The 19,998-nt window shown below is 30.5% G+C and overlaps 1 protein-coding gene across 2 annotated transcripts in view; it reads left to right on the top strand.

The window, feature by feature from the left end:
* Window positions 1-17,705, top strand: part of LOC145292022 (PAN2-PAN3 deadenylation complex catalytic subunit PAN2-like) — a 147,229-nt gene extending 129,524 nt beyond the window's left edge. For both annotated transcript variants that reach the window (XM_080138028.1, XM_080138029.1), the window contains 8 exons: window positions 2,923-3,046; window positions 5,533-5,730; window positions 6,199-6,289; window positions 6,987-7,141; window positions 8,314-8,399; window positions 11,695-11,932; window positions 13,862-13,955; window positions 17,390-17,705. In XM_080138028.1, the coding sequence (XP_079994154.1) occupies window positions 2,923-3,046; window positions 5,533-5,730; window positions 6,199-6,289; window positions 6,987-7,141; window positions 8,314-8,399; window positions 11,695-11,932; window positions 13,862-13,955; window positions 17,390-17,589 (1,186 nt within the window). In that variant the 3' untranslated portion in view covers window positions 17,590-17,705. The remainder of the gene's footprint in view (window positions 1-2,922; window positions 3,047-5,532; window positions 5,731-6,198; window positions 6,290-6,986; window positions 7,142-8,313; window positions 8,400-11,694; window positions 11,933-13,861; window positions 13,956-17,389) is intronic.
* The last annotated feature ends 2,293 nt before the right edge of the window (window positions 17,706-19,998 follow it).

Here is a 19,998-nt window from a genome sequence, read left to right as displayed (position 1 = left end):
AACACTAACAATAGAATCGAAAGAAAAGCAAAATAGTAAATTTTTATGGCCTTTTATTTTTGTTTGAATAAGAAACTAGAAATAATAAACTTTAATGATAGAGGTAAATTATTAAATAAGTACTGAGACATTGTATAGCTAGAAAGTTTTTAATATCAAAATCAATGTAAGTGAAAAAAAAAAATAAAACTAAAAATCCCACCTTAGTGCAGATATTTTTATTTAGATATGCATCAGTTCTAGATAAATGGACAAGTCAAATTATTGTTATAAGTAGAGTTGAACTGTGTCAAACAATGCATGAAGTTAAATAAAACACCAAAAAATAAAAATAACCACCATCAGATACACCCATTCCCACAATAAATCGACAATATTACTATTGTATTGTTCATGTAGAAAATGAAATACTAAATACATGAAAATCGCAAAGTCCAATATCAGTCTCCTTCTTAATGACATTACTCTAAAATAAGTGATGTCTAATAAGTGTATCTACTTCATCATTTCATTACAATGTAGCATGTTTGTGTAGTTATCTGTATGTTTATGTGCGTATATGTATATGTGTGTAGAAACATATTTTCTGGACATATTTCAGAATGTAGATGAGGATTGATAATTCAGACGACTGTTCTCATATTAGATATTAAACTCCAGATGTTTCGGCTGATGTAACTTCCAACCTTTTTCAAATATGTCTTTTCAAACTCAGGAAATGTTGTTGCAAAGAAAAAAAGAGTACACAAAACCTCAGCTCACTGCAGCAGCATCGTCGTCCGTTAGTACTTTCTGTAGACTCGTTTTCACCTCTGTCCCATCTGCTCCAGTGGCCTGTTTTTATAAAAGACAGTCCTCCAAATTTGCATACCTGCACGAGAGCACACAAGATTCTGCGAGACTGCATTGTTATATAAGGCCGTAGGCGCCATCTTGGACCTTTTTCAGCATCATGATGCTGCGTTGGCAAAGCGCACACCGAGGCTGTTTAAAAGGTAAGCCTGCGTTCCAACAATTTTCGCCACAGGAATAATGTTTTGTTTGAAATTTCACGATTCCCAAATTGTCTATAAGGATTCTACAAGATGCACATGAAGAAGTTTGGTTGAAATGTTATAAGAATAAAGAATTAAAGACGAAAACAGGCATCTGAATAATCGAAATAATAAAGAAAATTATTTTTTACATCATCTTTGCACATCAAGATGAATTGCCAAGTGTATCCTTTTCGTTTCATAATGAACCATAATTGTGTCGCTTTTTTTACTTAGGGTTTTGATCTTTTTTTATGTATGTGTGGTATGTGTGTGTGTATATATATATATATATAGGGAGAAAGAGAGATAAAGTTAACTTTTAAAAAACAAACTTTTTGAGAAAAAAACACCTATCCAGATAGATAAAACACTTATTACGAGGAGCAAGTTACAAGAAAAGATAAGGAAAAAAGAATTAAATTTACATTAAAACTTTATTACATTATCATATCAAAAGGTTAAGGACAATCACAATAAGTGAAAGGGAAATAACTTTAGGCCATGGCATTTCAAAGCTACATATAATGCTAATTTTTTTCCTCTTCTGATGAGAAGCATTTAGCTTTGAAATGCCATGGCCTAAATAGGTTCCCTCCCTACCCATTTCTCTTTCACTTGTGATCATCCTTAATCTTATTGACATAATGTAACTTTAATCCTTATCACCTTATCTTTTCTTTTTATATATATATATATATATAATATAAAGCTGAATGTGTGTGTGTGTCTGGTCACGAATAGGCTCCTATATAGTTGACTATTTTAAAAAACTGATTACATATGATGATAGAAGATGTATCGAGACACAGGAATGGGTGTGTTTGATCTGGCAGAACGGTGGTTCATTAAAATTGTGGGGTCTGTGTTCGCGCCTGGTCCACAAAGTATGGAAATAAAAGATTAAAAAATTAAAAAAAAACGTTTACAAGTGTTTTTGATATAGATGTACATAATAATACTTTGATAAGTATGTTTTAACTTAAATAGGGATGGTATAATAAAATTGTGGGGTCTGCTTTCGCGCCTGACCCCCATAGAATGGAAATAGGCACAAACTTTAATAAAGACTTTTCATATCTATCTGCATAAGTATACTTTGATAATTATGTTTCAGTTTGAAGAAATATAGTATAATAAAATTATGGGGTGTTCATTCGCACCTGACCTCCATAGAATGGAAATATGTCACAAAGTTTAACGAGTTTTTTTTTCATATAGATCCACAGAATATTGTGATAAGTGTTTCAGTGTGACCAGGTATGGTATAATAAATTATGGGGTTTATCTATTTTATTTTTACTTTCATTATATTTTGCTTTGGTTTTGATACCCCCAAATTCGAAGCTATCTCTTTACAACCTTTCCTTTTCATAACCTATCATACTTTCATAAATCAGAGTCCATTTTCTGTAGGCTGTTTTTGAACCCAATCAACGACGGGTACTTTTGCTAGTATATATATATATATATATATATATATATAAACAATAGTGTTTAAGTACGAATTAAACTAGTGAAGATTAATCTTCCCTTTCCCACACCCTATGTATGTACCTTGTTTTTGATGTTTTTTAGAAATAAATAATCTGACTTGCCTTTTTCAACCAGATTTTCAAACAAACATTTTTCAAACAAATTGAAACATTCTTATGATTATTCTTGAACAAATTGGAAATAATAAAACGTTTGGAATACAAACAATTTAAGAAATAATCAAAATACACATCAAAACTTTCTCATAACAATTACTCTGTTTTCTGAAAAATAATCATATTTCAACTACATTTCATTCAACTTTTTTATTTTAAATTTACTAATCATACACCTCAAAATAATTTGGAAGCTAGACATATTAAAAATGATATTTGAAAAAAATGTATTTCAGAAATTCTGATACTTCTCCCGATGGTTTTGATGCTGATGATGGATTACCAACCAGTTATGTTCCTCTGGGTCTGCGGCTTTCTTTAGCTGGAGATGAAATTAATGTAACACAACTTGCTGAAGAGGTTAGTGTTTTTTGTTATTCGTTTACATTGCAGCAATTTTTTCGTTTAAAAAAGTTGAGGGTAATATCGAAAAGAAGTTTATCTATATACACTCTATTTGAAGTGGTACAAAAAAAAATAAGCAACCATGTAATGCTTGTCAAGAAACAATTTTAAATCTAATTTCCCTGGTGCTACAAGGCCAGGGTGTCTGAAGATAATAACTTTGAATCGTAGTATGTCAGAAAAAGATCTGACATTAATGTATCTGATCTTTTTGAACATTGCCAGGCAATGAGAAATTCAGTTCTAGACATCTTTCTTTAATAATTTTCTTAACATGGCACGTAGCTCGTGCATATTCTTTGATGAAAACCGGATTGTAGTTTTCTAATTCAAGGAAGCTTTGAAGAGCTTATACATTATCAGGGGTTGCCATGTCTCTAATGGCTGTAGACCTTTTGGAATCAGGCCGTCTTCCATTGTCATCAATAATAAAACTAAAATATCTAATCTCATTCATGAAAAACTTGCACTTCGATTCCTTGACTTCAAACAGTATTCTTGGATTCTTTCAAAATCCCAATGTATGTCTCCTTATATATTCCTGAGGATACACTGGTTATGATGATGTTGTCCAAGTAGGCTGTTGTGAAGTCAAAACCATGCAGTATGGTGTTCATTTGTTGGAAAATGGCTAACGTGACTTTGATCCCAAATGCAAGCCTTTCATATTTTTATAAATTCCTGTGTTTGATGTTTTTTAGAAATAAATAATCTGACTTGCCTTTGGAACTTTATTCTTCTACTTGGATTTGTATTAGGTCGAGAAGAATGTTCTTGCAAAATTTTTAATTTTAATATCAAATGATGCATTTTCAAATAAGTTTTCATTATAATGCCTTTACTTTATATATCATTTTAAAGAGTGTTAATAATGTTGTTGTAAACATCTAATCGTTTAAATTACAATCGTTTTAAAACAATTATGTCTTCTTTTCAGAACATTGAATACAAGATGGAAAAAAAGCAAATTCACACAATTTTCTTATCGTAACACCCTATGCAAGTTCTTGTCACACATGGGCAAGAAAATGTGCATTAACCCTAAATTCTGGTGGCTATACTTTTAACTCTGTCTAGTGGTGGACTCTTTAAATGTGACCAGACCTTCTGTAGTCAATGGAAAATATCACTCAGATGCTCGGAAAACACAAAACGTGCATGACTCTAGGTCTGTGTAGCAACACTGTTTACTTTGGCCGGCTGTATGTCACTTCGACTTTGTGCCAAAGTCTCTTCTAACAATGGCTTGATCTGTGTCTTCACTGTATGGGCGTCAGGGTAGACCTGAAATCAAATGCTCCTTCAATTCGACACGCAGTTGTTTTCTTTCTTGTTTTTGTTTTTTTAGGTAGAATGTAGTCCACAAATTTGCTATGTTTAGTTGTTCCTAAGTTTCATAAAAGTAATTAAACTTCTTTCACATGAAGCCAGACTTTGCAATCGACATTGAGAAGAAAGTGTTTAACATATCGTCTTCATCGTGAATGTAAGTAAAGATTTCCCTAATGTTCTATAAAGTGTTCTGCAAAAACACTGTGTTGCTCTCAGTGGGTGGTTTATTGTTCAGATTTCTGAGAAGTAATTTGTGGTTTTTCTGTAGCCGTTCTTCCATTTTCTGTTGTTGTTCTTCTTCTTCTTGTTGAGTTCCATTTTTTCTTGTTGGAATAACCTTTCTTCTGTTTCCTGCTGATGGTTTATTTAGGCTTTCATCATCTGAACGATAATAGTCTTGAAATTCTCCATCAGTATATCTTTTTACAAGAATAAAATTATCAAAAAACGTTCCTTCATTTTCTAGTATCCGCTGTAATTGTACTACTAACATTGAACAAAATTTACTTTTTCTTTCTCTCAGGTGAAAATAGTTTTAAGAACTTTTTTTTCCAGTGAGTAATTTTTTTAACTCCATTTGTTGAAGGACTTATGTGAAATATTTTCATAGTAAAAATTGAAAGACTTGTTAGTTGAGCATGAGTTAGATAATTTTGCTTGAAAACTGGTTTGTTGGTAGCGTTAATACTATATTGTAGGTGTCTCTTTTATGAATTCAAGTTCCCCATTGCCACATTTGCTGTCGCCCAGAAAGGTCACTAAGATAGACTCACAGATATAGTTCAGAAAAGACAGAGTACGTAGAGCATGAGAGTTGTCGTACTTAATGTAAATATGTGACTCTAAATTGGTACTTTTCGGTATTTTTATACAATTAAGGGAGTTCATATATTGTGCATGGGTGAGTCTTCGCAAACATAACTACTAAAACTGAAGAATATTTTAGTATGTATTTATATATGAAAAATCCTGAGGGATACAAACATAGTTTGAATATAATAATAGATTCTCTGTTTTCATAAGTTTTCAGTCTGTATATACAAACTGAAATAAGTAATTTCTAATATTTAAATGTTTCTTTTGAATCAATGTCTGCATTTGTTTTGAAGAGTGAATCCTGTTTGATGGATGATTTGACCAAAGAATATGAAATCTATGCAACTGTCGCTCATGTTAAAGATGGAAAATCTCCTGGCAACCTTGTTAGTTCAGTGAAAGTGGGCAAAACCTATCATCAGCGCAAAGAAAAAGTGACCTGCACTCAGTGGTATCTTTTCAATGATTTTTCAATCACACCAATTGAATTGGTAAGTGGTTAAATTGCTACTAAAAATCATTTAAAAAAATTGCTTTCTTCAAAGAATGATGTTTCCACAAAAATGTTGGTATTATTAAAAAAAACTAAATGACATGTTCAAAGTAATTTTCTTCTGTATAGTTTTGAGTGAGAAAAACTAATAGAATTTAGTAAATGAACAATTTTCTAAAAAAAAAAAAAAAAAGCATTTCAAGTAAAAATGCATTTCCTCCATATTTGAACTTCTTACAAAATAACAAACCAAATATTAAAACCTTTTTTTTTATTATGTAAACAGAAATGTATTCTTCTTTATGAAAATCATACTAATTGTTTATTCATTGAAATTTATTTTGAAACCTTGCTTTAAGTAATTTGAATATTGTTATAGCAATTTTTACCATTTCATATGCAATGATAGCATTTGCAACATAGCCGTTCATTTTTGTGATATTTCTAAATGATTATTTTTATTTAGTCAGAAGCTTTACAGTTTGACATGGATTGGAAAGTTCCTTGCATCATTTACTTTGCTCGTAAAAATCTGAATGATTATTATGATCTTTCCGGTAAGGAAAATTTTTTTTTTTTACTTGCTTACTAAATCTCTCCTCTTTTTACTTGCTGACCAAATCTTTTCTTAGATAAATATAAAAATGAAAGATTTAAAAAGAATAAGCCTTTCATTGCATTTGTTACATGCAGCTAAAGATGTCTATCCTATTAGAGCTTGAATTCTAATGCCCATATTAACATATTAACATTTTTTATTTTGTGCATGAAAAAATTTGTTATTTAAGTAAAAAAAAAGTGGAAAGAGGATGTGACTTGTAAATAATATGACTTGTTTCATATTCTCTTTCCACTTTTTCACTTTACAGTTTAATTGCCAATCAACAACATTCACTGCTTCTATTTTGTCCAAACCAGTTTTGTGACATGCAGTCAATATCCTCACCCAAACAGACCAGTTCTGACATCTTTCCTTACAAATCTTCATAAATCCACTTTTTCATAGAAACATAAGGAACCTTTGATGTGTGTGCATAAAAATCCTTTTATATTTTTAGTTTGTGTGAATGGAGAATTGATAGAATTACATCTTTTATTGTTATCTTTTATATTTATTTAATTGTTAGAAATATTTTTGTATTTAAAACAAGACATAAAAAAGATTTTCCTTTAAAAGTTATTTCATTTTTTTTTATTTCATTTGAAATTCTGATGCCATTTTTGTTTCAAAGTGAAAAATGTATTTCATTTCAGTTCAGAATCCAATAACAGCAAAAGTTTTATTTGATGAAAGTGGAATCGTGAATCCAAAGACAACAGACCTGACATTTGTACCACTTTCAGCGGAAGAATTTCCAGAAAGAGGATCTCTAGTGGCACTTGATGCAGAATTTGTTTCCTTAGACCAGGTTTTGTTTTTTTATTGGAGCTTTCAAAAGATTAAAATGTTTCAGAAAGAAATTATACTTTCAACGTGTTTATCCATCACCAAGTTCCTAGAAATGTGTTTATCCATCACCAAGTTCCTAGAAAACTGCTCTAAAACTAGAGAAGCGGTGAAGAAATGACAGAATTTCTTGTGATTTCAACTAATTTTACCATATAATAAAGTTAATTTTAAACCCCAAATTTCAGAGTTTTAAATTCTCATAACTTTTGAATCATATACTTCTAAGTTTTGAAATCCATTTATAACAATATCCTAAAATAAAAAAATCAACTGAGAATGCTAATAACATACTGGATGTTTGAATCATTGAAATTTTATATTTATAAAAAATACTATAATCATATATTATACTACTCCCCAAAGATGAGGTAATGTCTGGGAGGAATGTATTATGAAAAATATTATGCTACCCCCAAAGGAGAAAATAAAGCCTAAGAAGACCCCCCACACACACACACACACACCTAAAAAAAAAGTATGCGGTAATAGCTGGGAGGAAGGTATAATAATGAATGAACATATACTATCTTATCCTCCAAAGGAGAAGGTAATGCCTGGTAAGATTGTATTATGGCAGCAGAACAGATACTACACTACACTCCCTTCCCAAAAAAGGAATAGATAGTCCCTGGGAGGATGGTCTAACAGAACAGGTACTATAGATACTATATTACTGCATTCTTCAAAGAAAAGAAATAATAGATGAAATCATTTTTTTCATTCATGTAAAAATGCTTATAAAACATTTTATATTTCCTTGGTCTTTTGACTAAAGATGAAAGTGTAGTATCTCTTCTCTGCATTCCAGCAACATCAGACGTTTTACTATTAACAAAACTATTGTGTGTATATAAGAAAATATGACAATACAAATGTATATAAAAAAATATTAATTCATTAAATGTTTAAAAAAATGAATATCCAAATTAGAAATACCTAAATCTGTTTGTGAATGTTTGCAGATGACTATACATGCAGTATCACAAAATCTTATATTGTATCATAAAAGTAAATAAGCATAACTCGTTTTGATGTTAATATAGTTATGATATGTGGAAAAAAAATGTTCACATTTATTCATTTAGATTATTTTTGTCAAATATTGAATGTAAAGTTTCATATATTCCTTAGGAACAAGCCGAATTAAAGAGTGATGGGACACGATCAACGTTGAAACCTTCCCACTTGGCTTTAGCACGATTGACTTGCTTACGAGGGTAAGTCCTTAAAAAACTGTAATTAAAAATAAAACTCGACTTTTAGAATAAAATATGTTTGAAAAAATATGATTGCATTTCTACTGTTTTAATTTTAAATTGAATTGAAAGTTTTAAAATATTTTCATAAGCAGCAACTTTTCATGATTAAAAACAAATGTTTCCAATGAAAATGTGTTATTTTTGCTTTGAAGAAAAATAACTAAATTTGACTTTATGTAATAGTGATGAACATATATAATTTGACCCTCAATGAACATTGGCTAATGATGTATTTTAATCTAAAAGAACATTGGCTAATGATGTATTTCAATCTAAAAGAACATTGGCTAATAATGTATTTTAATCGAAAAGAACATTGGTTAATAATTCAGCGACAGGACGCCCTAGAGAAAAGTTATGATGATTTGAAATTGTCAACAAAAGTAGAACTAGACGAACATGCTGTCTGTCGAGTAAGTGTTGAGAAAATATTTTAAAACCACTGGCTAACCACTCTCGATTCCAATGATGGAGACCAACTACTTGTGGGCTCGATATTTGCACCAGATCATCCTTAATTCTTATCACCCAGGTCTTCAGCGGTCCACCGACATGTTTGTGCCAGCCAGGCAGAGAGGGGGGGGGGATGAAAACCTTGTGGATGAGCTCTCTCACTGGTCAACAAGCTGCATGTACAAACCATCAGTCTTTATTGAAGAAAGATGGAAAGTAGGAAGTGTAGGCTTAGTCTTTGGTGGAACACGCTCCCCATGGCGACATTGAAGAATGCTGTGAAGACAGTCGTTGTCAAAGACTTCCAGTTTGTGCAAATCCGACACTCATTTGACTCAAAGCCAAAGAGAAGAATGTTTCTCACGATCACCTGATGGATGCATCCTTTTAATCGTATTTCACTTTGGGACCATAAAAACTGCTTGAGATGGAACAATGCCGCTCCTATTTGCCATCTCATCTCAGCCGCTGTCTACCCAGTCAGCCTGAAGTTTATTTTATGGTTCGCTTTCATTATTTCATTATTTATTTTATGGTTTGCTTTCATTCATTACATTATGTTTTTATTATATTTTTATTACAGTATGTTAATTTATTGTCTCTCATTACATTATTTATTTTATGGTTCACTTTCATTATTTATTTTATGGTTCACTTTCATTTATTTCATGGTTCACTTTCATTATTTATTTTATGGTTCACTTTCATTTATTTCATGGTTCACTTTCATTTATTTCATGGTTCACTTTCATTATTTATTTTATGGTTCACTTTCATTTATTTTATGGTTCACTTTCATTTATTTTATGGTTCACTTTCATTATTTATTTTATGGTTCACTTTCATTTATTTCATGGTTCACTTTCATTTATTTTATGGTCCACTTTCATTATTTCATTATTTATTTTATGGTTCACTTTCATTATTTCATTATTTATTTTATGGTTCACTTTCATTATTTATTTTATGGTTCGCTTTCATTATTTCATTTATTTTATGGTTCACTTTCATTATTTCATTATTTATTTTATGGTTCACTTTCATTATTTATTTTATGGTTCACTTTCATTATTTCATTTATTTTATGGTTCACTTTCATTATTTCATTATTTATTTTATGGTTCACTTTCATTATTTATTTTATGGTTCGCTTTCATTTATTTTATGGTTCACTTTCATTATTTCATTATTTATTTTATGGTTCACTTTCATTATTTCTTTTATGGTTCACTTTCATTATTTCATTATTTATTTTACGGTTCATTTTCATTATTTCATTATTTATTTTATGGTTCACTTTCATTATTTCATTATTTATTTTATGGTTCACTTTCATTATTTATTTTATGGTTCACTTTCATTATTTCATTATTTATTTTACGGTTCACTTTCATTATTTCATGGTTCACTTTCATTATTTCATTATTTATTTTACGGTTCACTTTCATTATTTCATTATTTATTTTATGGTTCACTTTATTTATTTTATGGTTCACTTTCATTATTTCATTATTTATTTTACGGTTCACTTTCATTATTTCATTATTTATTTTACGGTTCACTTTCATTATTTCATTATTTATTTTATGGTTCACTTTCATTATTTATTTTATGGTTCACTTTCATTATTTCATTATTTATTTTACGGTTCACTTTCATTATTTCATTTATTTTATGGTTCACTTTCATTATTTCATTATTTATTTTATGGTTCACTTTCATTATTTATTTTATGGTTCACTTTCATTATTTCATTATTTATTTTATGGTTCATTTTCATTATTTCATTATTTATTTTACGGTTCACTTTCATTATTTCATTATTTATTTTATGGTTCACTTTCATTATTTCATTATTTATTTTATGGTTCACTTTCATTATTTCATTATTTATTTTATGGTTCACTTTCATTATTTCATTATTTATTTTATGGTTCACTTTCATTATTTCATTATTTATTTTACGGTTCACTTTCATTATTTCATTATTTATTTTATGGTTCACTTTCATTATTTCATTATTTATTTTACGGTTCACTTTCATTATTTCATTATTTATTTTATGGTTCACTTTCATTATTTCATTATTTATTTTATGGTTCACTTTCATTATTTATTTTATGGTTCACTTTCATTATTTATTTTATGGTTCACTTTCATTATTTCATTATTTATGTTATGGTTCACTTTCATTATTTCATTATTTATTTTACGGTTCACTTTCATTATTTCATTATTTATTTTATGGTTCACTTTCATTATTTCATTATTTATTTTATGGTTCACTTTCATTATTTCATTATTTATTTTATGGTTCACTTTCATTATTTCATTATTTATTTTACGGTTCACTTTCATTATTTCGTTATTTATTTTATGGTTCACTTTCATTATTTATTTTATGGTTCACTTTCATTATTTCATTTATTTTATGGTTCACTTTCATTCATTACATTATGTTTTTATTATATTTTAAAATTTATCTTAGTTTAATATATCTGCACGTTTTTTGTTCTATTTTAGGATTTTTCTTAATTGATGTTTTTACATAAATGACCTTTCAGTCAATGCATTGTATTACAACACTTGTTAAAATGAATTTTTAAAATCATCTTAAATCATTACTTTCCATTACATTTCTTGTAATTCAGCACACATCATTACATATGCATGTCTCAATACACTACATAATTCTTGTTTAAAAAATTATGCATAAATCATGTTGTTTACTTTTATGTTTGAACAAAAATCCTTTAGTTTTGTTCCTCTTTTTATCATGTAACGATTTTTCTTTAAACAGTTATGACCCATTGCAAGGTGAACCTTTTATTGACGACTATATTGCTATGCAAGAACAAGTTGTTGATTATTTGACTGAATATTCTGGAATTAAACCAGATGACCTCATTGCCTCGGTATCAACAAAGCATTTGACAACACTGAAATCAACCTACATGAAATTGCGATATCTCGTTGACTTAGGGGTTATTTTTGTTGGACATGGGCTCAAGAAAGACTTTCGTGTAATTAATATTTCTGTGAGTATTTTGGAAATCGTTTTCATCAATGTTCCTTCTTTAGTATTTTGGATATCGTTTTCATCAAGTAGAGATATGTTCCTTCCCTAATATCTACTAAACTTATCCACCCTCCGGGATGTAATTAATCAGAAAGGCAAAGGGTGGAAATATAGTAAAAAAAAAAAAAAAACATCCCAAAACTGATGCAGAAAATTTATCTCCCATAGCAAAAAACATAAAAAATTGTTTCTTGCATTAAACTACCAGCCAGAATGTCTTGGAAATGGTCGATCATTCTATGTTAAATTTATATGCAAAACTGATCTCTCTTTCTAAAATTTAGGCAATTGCGTTCACACGTAATTGTGTAAAAAAAACAGAAGTAGAATCTCATTTTTTGTTAGTGAGTGAGATGATTTGACCGAGGATCTTCATCTACTTTTAAATGTAAATGTTTTTTTTTAATTGACAAACTTCTAAATTTGAAAACTGTTTTCGTGTTTTTTTTTTTTTTTTTTTTTTTTTTTTACTAGGTTTTTCAAGATTTTCAAGCATAATCACCTAAAAAAGTAGAATCACATTGGGGGTGGAGGGGGATAAGGGTGTTACTCTGCAATAATACCCAAACTTTTAATATTTTTATTTACATTGTGAAAATATGATATTTAATGAACTAATTTTTAAAATGTTATTTAATTTTCACACAAAAAGTAAATACAACTCAACAAATTGTTTAAAATGTTTCATTTAATTTTGATCAAGTGTAAAATGTCTCATTTTATAAAAATATAAATTTCTGAATTAAATGTTTGGAATGTAACTTTTTTTCCATAACCTTTTAGGTTGTAGTATTAGTGACCTTAAGTGGGAGGAATTTAAAATCTATTCTTAAAAAAAGGTTTCTTTTAAAAGATTTTCAAGAGGTCTTAAATTTTGGATCAGAAGTGTGTGTATATATATATATATATATATATATATATATATATATATATATATATATATATAGGAACATAAAGTACATTAATATATTATATAGATTATCTGTCACACTATAGAATCATGGATTCACTTTTGTGTAAGAAAAAACTAAAAAAATGTTGAGCATTGTCATTGGACGAGTAGAAAATTCCAGTCCAAAAGTTAAATTTTGTAAACAAGTTAAAAGGAAAACGCTTTCGGAGTTTCATGTTTAATGACTATGTACGGTTGTGACATTTATGTCATTATTTATATATAAGTTAAATATGGGAACACGTAATGTGGGATTAAATTAAATTAAATAAATTGAAGAAAATAAATTAAAAATAAATAAATTAAACAAAAAAAATTAAATTGAATAAATTAAATTGAATAAATAAAATTAAATTAAATCAAATAAATTAAATTTAATAAATTAAATAATATAAATTAAATTTAATAAATTAAATAATATAAATTAAATTGATTAAATGAATTAAATTAAATACAATTAAATTAAATAAATAATATAAATTAAATTAAATAAATTGAATAATATAAATTAAATCAATTAAATTAAATCAATAAAATGAAATTAAATAAATAAAATTAAATTAAATAGATTAAATAATATAACTTGAAATTAAATAAATTAAATAAATACAATTTAATAATATGAATAAAATTAAATAAATTAAATTAATTAAATTAAATAAATAAAATAAATTAATTAAATAAATTAAATAATATAAATTAAATAATATAAATTAAATTAAATAAATAAAATTAAATAAATAAATGAATATAAATTAAATTAAATGGAATATATTAAATAATATAACTTTAAATATGGGAACATATAAGAGTCAAATAACAAAAAGAAATGACTTTTATCTTCAGCTAAAAATAAAATATAATTTTCTTATAAAGCATTTCATAGTTTTTCATAGTTCATTTTTTATGAACCTTTTCTAATCCTTTTTATTACAGGTCCCTAAAAATCAAGTCATGGATACTGTTGAGTTATTACGGTTACCTCGTCAGAGAAACATTTCTCTGAAATTCCTGGCACGTTATTTTTTAAGTAAGTTTTTATTTTATATTAATTTGGTTTCAGGTTCTTTTGATATAATTTTTTTTGCTAATTTGCCATATGAATCTTACAAACTAGAAATTCTTTGAGAAAATATTAAGAAAAATCAATATTTGTAAGGCCAAAACTTGCTTTTTGTCAAAACTGACATAATCATTTTATCTCTGTGTTTTATTAATGTGATTTATAAATATTTTATTTTTTATACAAGTTTTTTTTGTCAACAATTATTATTAAGCTGTTAAAAAGTATTATTAAGTTGTATAAAAGAAAGCTTTCTTAAGCCGTATATAAAATCAGCCTATGGTTAGTACCATAAACTGATTTTAGATGCCTTTCTATTAAAGAACTCAAATTGTGTTTTGAATTATCATTGCCACCATTTAATTTTACATATTGGCATGTTTCAGACAGCTTTTAGACATTGACTTCCAACCTAATCTATTTCTGGCCAGGTCTTTATTAATCCCATTTTTTCTCAAATTCATCTTTATCAATTTCCCATGTCAACTAATCCTTCTACCTCACCTTATTTTGCATTTCTAAATCCAAGTATGCAGCTCCTCTAAAGGGGTTCTTTGAATTAGAATAAAAACTACATCAATGTAGGAGGATTTCTCCTCCTGATAGAACAGATACTTTGATCCTCACCAGATTAGACTAAAAAATAAGATTTTTAATTCTCAAATATTTAAAAAGAAAAAAAAATTATTGATGATTGTATACCGGCCTTCCTTGAACAGAGGAATTTATACCGATTAGCACTATAAATAGCGCTAGTAATTCCAACACCGGTTAGAGAGATGTGACTACACTTCAACTGCTAGCCGAGTGCCCAGCAGATATACACGCTTTCCTATCTTTGTACATTATTGTTAATACACTTGTTCCTTAACCGAACAGTCGATAAAGAGTGTTCAAAGCTGCTACGTATTAATACCCATAAGGGATTGTACAAGTTTAACAGACTTCAATTTGGGGTCAAAGTTGCCCCTGCAATTTTTCAGCAAGTTATGGACATTACGTTAAATGGGTTGGATTTCGCAGTAGAGTACCTGGACGATGTGTTAATGAAAAGCGCTAGCAAAGAACAACACAAAGCTCATGTAAACCAAGTATTCAAAAGAATTCAGGATTATGGATTTAAAGTAAAACAGGAAAAATGTACATTTTTCATGGAGAAAATAAAATACTTGGGGCAAATCATCAATAAACATGGAAGAAGGCCGAATCCAGATATATCGAGTGCAATAAAGAATATGCTTGCTCCAGAAAATATTGCATCTTTACAAAGTTTCTTAGGTTTGGCAAATTACTATTATGTATTTGTGCCAAATATGCATAAACTCATGTCGCCTGTAAATGAACTGTTAAGGAAAGAACAAAAATGGGTTTGGACGCATGAGTGCGAAGAAGCATTTTGGGAAATTAAAGAGACTTTAACGTCTGACTTGTTTCTGGCACCTTATAATCGCAAACATGAAATTATAGTTGTAAGCGATGCCAGCTCCTATAACATAGAAGCATGCATTTTACGCAAAATGGATGATGGAAAAGTGAAACCCATAGCACATTCATCCCGATCACTTTTGCCAACCGAAAAGAACTACTCACAAATTGAAAAAGAGGCACTAAGCATTATATTCGCGGTAAATAAATTTCATCGTTTCCTGCACAGTAGGCAATTTCTGTTACAAACAGACCAGAAACCATTATTAACAATTTTCGGATCGAAAAAGGGACTACCACAATATACGGCGAATAGACTCCAAAGATGGGGTACCATACTTCTGAATTACAACTTTCAAATGGAGAATGTACCATCTAAAAAATTTGGTCATGCAGACGGGTTATCGAGGTTAATACCTAAGCAGACAGAACCATTGGAGGATACGGTAATGGCAGCCATTCAAGAAAGTAAAAAATGCGTTATGTGACACAATAAGAGAACTTCCAGTAACGCTTGATTAGATTAAAAGTAAGGCAAAGTGGACGAATTTATTATGCGCACGAAAGAAAGGATCAACAATAACGAACTGGATGAAGAAATTTATTCAATTTGCGATAACATCCTGTTATATAGCGACAGGGTCGTAATTCCTGCAACATTACAAAAAAGAATGCTCAAGGAATTCCATGTAGGACATCCAGGTATATCAAGAATGAAAAGCATTATGTGCTCTTTCGTTTATTGGCCAAACATGGATAAGGATATAGAAGGAAAAATCAGGGAGTGAAGAGAATGCGCATTAGCTATGAAAGCTCTTCCGACTCAATTCGGATCGTGGGCAAAACCGGATCGACCTTGGTCTAGGATTCATTTAGATTTTGCAGGACCGCTAGATGGGTTCTACTGTAAGAATCCCACATCTGAAATAACTATCAATTTCCTGTATGAACTATTCACTAAGTTTGGAGCAGTAGACTGCATTATTACAGACAATGGAACGCAATTTACGTCTACCAAATTTAAACATTTTTGTGAGGATCATCTAATCGAGCATATAACCATTCCGCCATACCACCCAAGAAGTAATGGACAAGCAGAGAAATTCGTTGACACATTCAAGAGAGCTCTGAAAAAAGCTAGTGGGTCGCCGACGGATAAGTCAATCCAACAGTTTTTACAAGTCTACAGCGTCACTTCGAATGCAAACATCGAAATGTTGAAGACACCTGATGCAAGGTTAGATCGATTTTTCACAAGTTGTTACTAAACAAGGATGGGCAAAACCTCAAAACACTAATAACAAAAAAAAACAGTTGGCAAAAAGATTCACAAAAATAATAAGACGTTTTGGGAGTCCAGCATTGTTGAGAAACAAATAAGCAACATGGTCTACATAATTAAGGGACCAGACTTCGTGCACAAACGTCACAGTAACCAAATTCGGAAAGATACTCAAACAGTGAGGTAACCAGATTGCCTGAGGATGACATCATGGGCATAGTGGTTGATACTTTTCAGATGCTCATACCAGAGACAGCTCTGGAGAACAGAAGATCAAACAGAAAACGGAAATCAACAGAATTGATTAGGGTGCACCCAAAACAAAAAGGTTATTAATCCCAGACGGGATATTTTCAAAGGCGGGGGGTGTTATACCGACCTTCCTTGAACAGAGGAATTTACACCGATTAGCACTATAAATAGCGCTAGTAATTCCAACACCGGTTAGAGAGATGTGACTACACTTCAACTGCTAGCCGAGTGCCCAGCAGATATACATGCTTTCCTATCTTTGTACATTATTGTTAATACACTTGTTCCTTAACCGAACTTCCACTTGATTGTTCTTATTTTCACTGTTGTTCCACGACACAACAATGATGATTATAATTTTTATTTTGCAACATTCATGGGTGATATGTATAAAAGTTTCAAGTATTTTTGAACAAATGAATTTTCTTTTCTTTTTTTCTAGAAATAGACATTCAGTCATACACACATGATTCCATTGAAGATGCCCGCAGTGCACTGCGTCTCTATTACCTTTACGAGGAGTTGGCAAAAGACGGAGATGAGCATATAAAAAATATTATCAAAGAACTTTATGAATTTGGACGTAAGGTCCAATGGAAATTGCCTTTCCCGGAAAACTTACCTGAACCAACATTTTTATAGTAAAAATCATGAAATATATTTCCAATGTTTTATTTTTTCAAAATAAACTTCATGGGGAGGGGGATCCATATTTTTGGTTTGAAGGTTTGTAAAATAAATTGAAAAATATTTACAAAGATTGTTAGTGTTATTTATTCTAATTATTTTCAATTTTGAGTGCCAAATAAATATAGTGAAGCCATGACCTTTTCTTCTTCAACTGGTGATTATGTTTCACTAAAAGGAAATATTTTTTAAAGCCACCATTTGCCCATACATGAAGTGCTGTTGCCATATCTGAAAAACTAGTCTCTTCCTCTCAGATAAGGTTAAAAAAAGAGTCTCTAATCTAATAGATCCAACACTATCAACCAAGCTCCAATCCCTGTCCTATCACCGCAGTGTTTCATCTCTGTGTCTATTTTACAAGTACAATGGAATCTCTAGATCAAAAATGATTGGTTCCTGCTTGGCTTTCATAGCTTGAATTTTTGTATTCTGAAAGGCGTTTTACATGGAAATTTTCTAATCTGTTCCAAGCACTATGAAGACTTAAAACCAGTAGGAAATAAGAGCCAAGTATTAATAGTACCTAATCGTTAATGCCTTCACTTGCTATTTATTTTCTACTTTTCTTTGACTTATAAAATTCTATTTAATGAAAAAGAAAAGATATTTTTTAAATCATTATTTTAATCATTATTATGGATACACAGGCACATGGAAAAAAAAGAATTCAAAGTGAAATGGGATTATTTATTTTCTTACAGTTAATTTGCTATTTCTAAGAAAAATGACCCCCCCCACTTCTTACGAAATAATGTACTAAAAAGCAAAAGTTTAAATGTAATGTGAACAGACATCTCGCACATCCCATGTTCCCAAATATTATTACATCCATGACAATATGTCTTGTCTGGAGTGAACAAGAGTTTTAAAAAAGATTGTGTCAGACATTTTTTTTTTTTTTAAACTCACAGATCATTTCAGTATTTTATTTTGGGACACATCATATGAATTCATCGTTATTATTTTCTTGAAAGATCTATGTTGATATAGTGCAACTCTGGATGATCATATCAGTCACATTGACTACAAACTATGATGCTTCCATCTTCGTATTTTACTGTTACGGATGTTATTTTTATTTATTTTTTTTTGTTCATCTTTCTCCACATGTGACCAACTGGTCAAAAGTTTTATTTTGGTTTCACTCAATCAAACATTTCTCTAGTAGATGATGAAACTTCTGATTGGTTGAGACAGATAACAAGCGTCCTAAAATCTGTTGATTGGTTTGCCCAAAGCTTCTCTTTAACAAAATAATTATGGTAGCTCCATAAGAATCTATAATAGTTGATGGGGAATGGGTCTGAAAGAGAATTCTGATGACAAACTCTTCCAACCATTCTGTCATGGAGGGCATGCACCAGTTCAACGAAGTTGGGTAGACAAATATATCTCGCGAGGATAGCCCACATGGCAGGTTGTGGCACTTTATCAAAAGCCTTTTCAAGGTCCCAAAAGACGAACATCATGGGCTATTGCTGTTCAAGGCTTTTCTCCTGCAGTTACTTTACACAGAAAATGACGCCACCATCTCATCTCATTTAAGCAAAACGTCAAGCACATCTGATTTCAGAGAACCAACCTAAATATATACCTATATATATATATGTATATATACCAACCTACAACTGCCAACAAACGTGCTCACAAGGTAGCTGTAGCAGACTGCCAAAGATTCGGGAAGCCGAGAACATCTGGTGGCAGAGAAAAGCTGCTGAGATCCAGTACTTTGCTGACAAACGTGACCTGCACAGTTTCTACGCAGCAACGAAGGAAATTTTCGGTCCCACATGATCATCAGTGGGCAGCCTAAAAGATGCAAATGGGACCATGATCATCTCTGACCATGAGGGCACCCTGGAAAGATGGAGGTGTCACTTTAAGAACCTCCTTAATGATCATGCTGACACCCCAGATTATTTCTTAAGAATGCCCCCACAGCATCCCGTCCGTCTCTGGATGGCACTTCCACCCTCCATCCAGGCCCTAGATAACATCCTGCTGGAGCTCCTCACTAACGGTGGCCCCGATGTTCCTGATACTAAAATATGGGAGACCAAAACTCTCCCCAGCAACTTTCGTGATGCTAATATCATTACCATATTCAAGAAGGACGACAGGGAGAAATGTAACAACTACTGGGAAATATCACAGCTTAGCATCGTGAGTAAGATTTTTGCTAGGATTATTCTTGACCGCCTGCTAATCCTTGCAGAGGACGTCCTGCCGGAGACCCAGTGCGGATAAAGCTACACTGAATATTCCGCGTTTCATCTAATTCTAGGACTCTTCAGGCTTATGCGCATAAACCTGAAGAGTCCTAGAGTGGATGAAACGCGGAATATTGAGTGTAGCTTAATC

Source organism: Euprymna scolopes, chromosome 13 (genome assembly GCF_053919585.1).
Source record: "Euprymna scolopes isolate OS-2025 chromosome 13, ASM5391958v1, whole genome shotgun sequence".
NCBI classification, from domain to species: domain Eukaryota; kingdom Metazoa; phylum Mollusca; class Cephalopoda; order Sepiida; family Sepiolidae; genus Euprymna; species Euprymna scolopes.
This window is presented reverse-complemented; position numbering and strand designations above follow the sequence as displayed.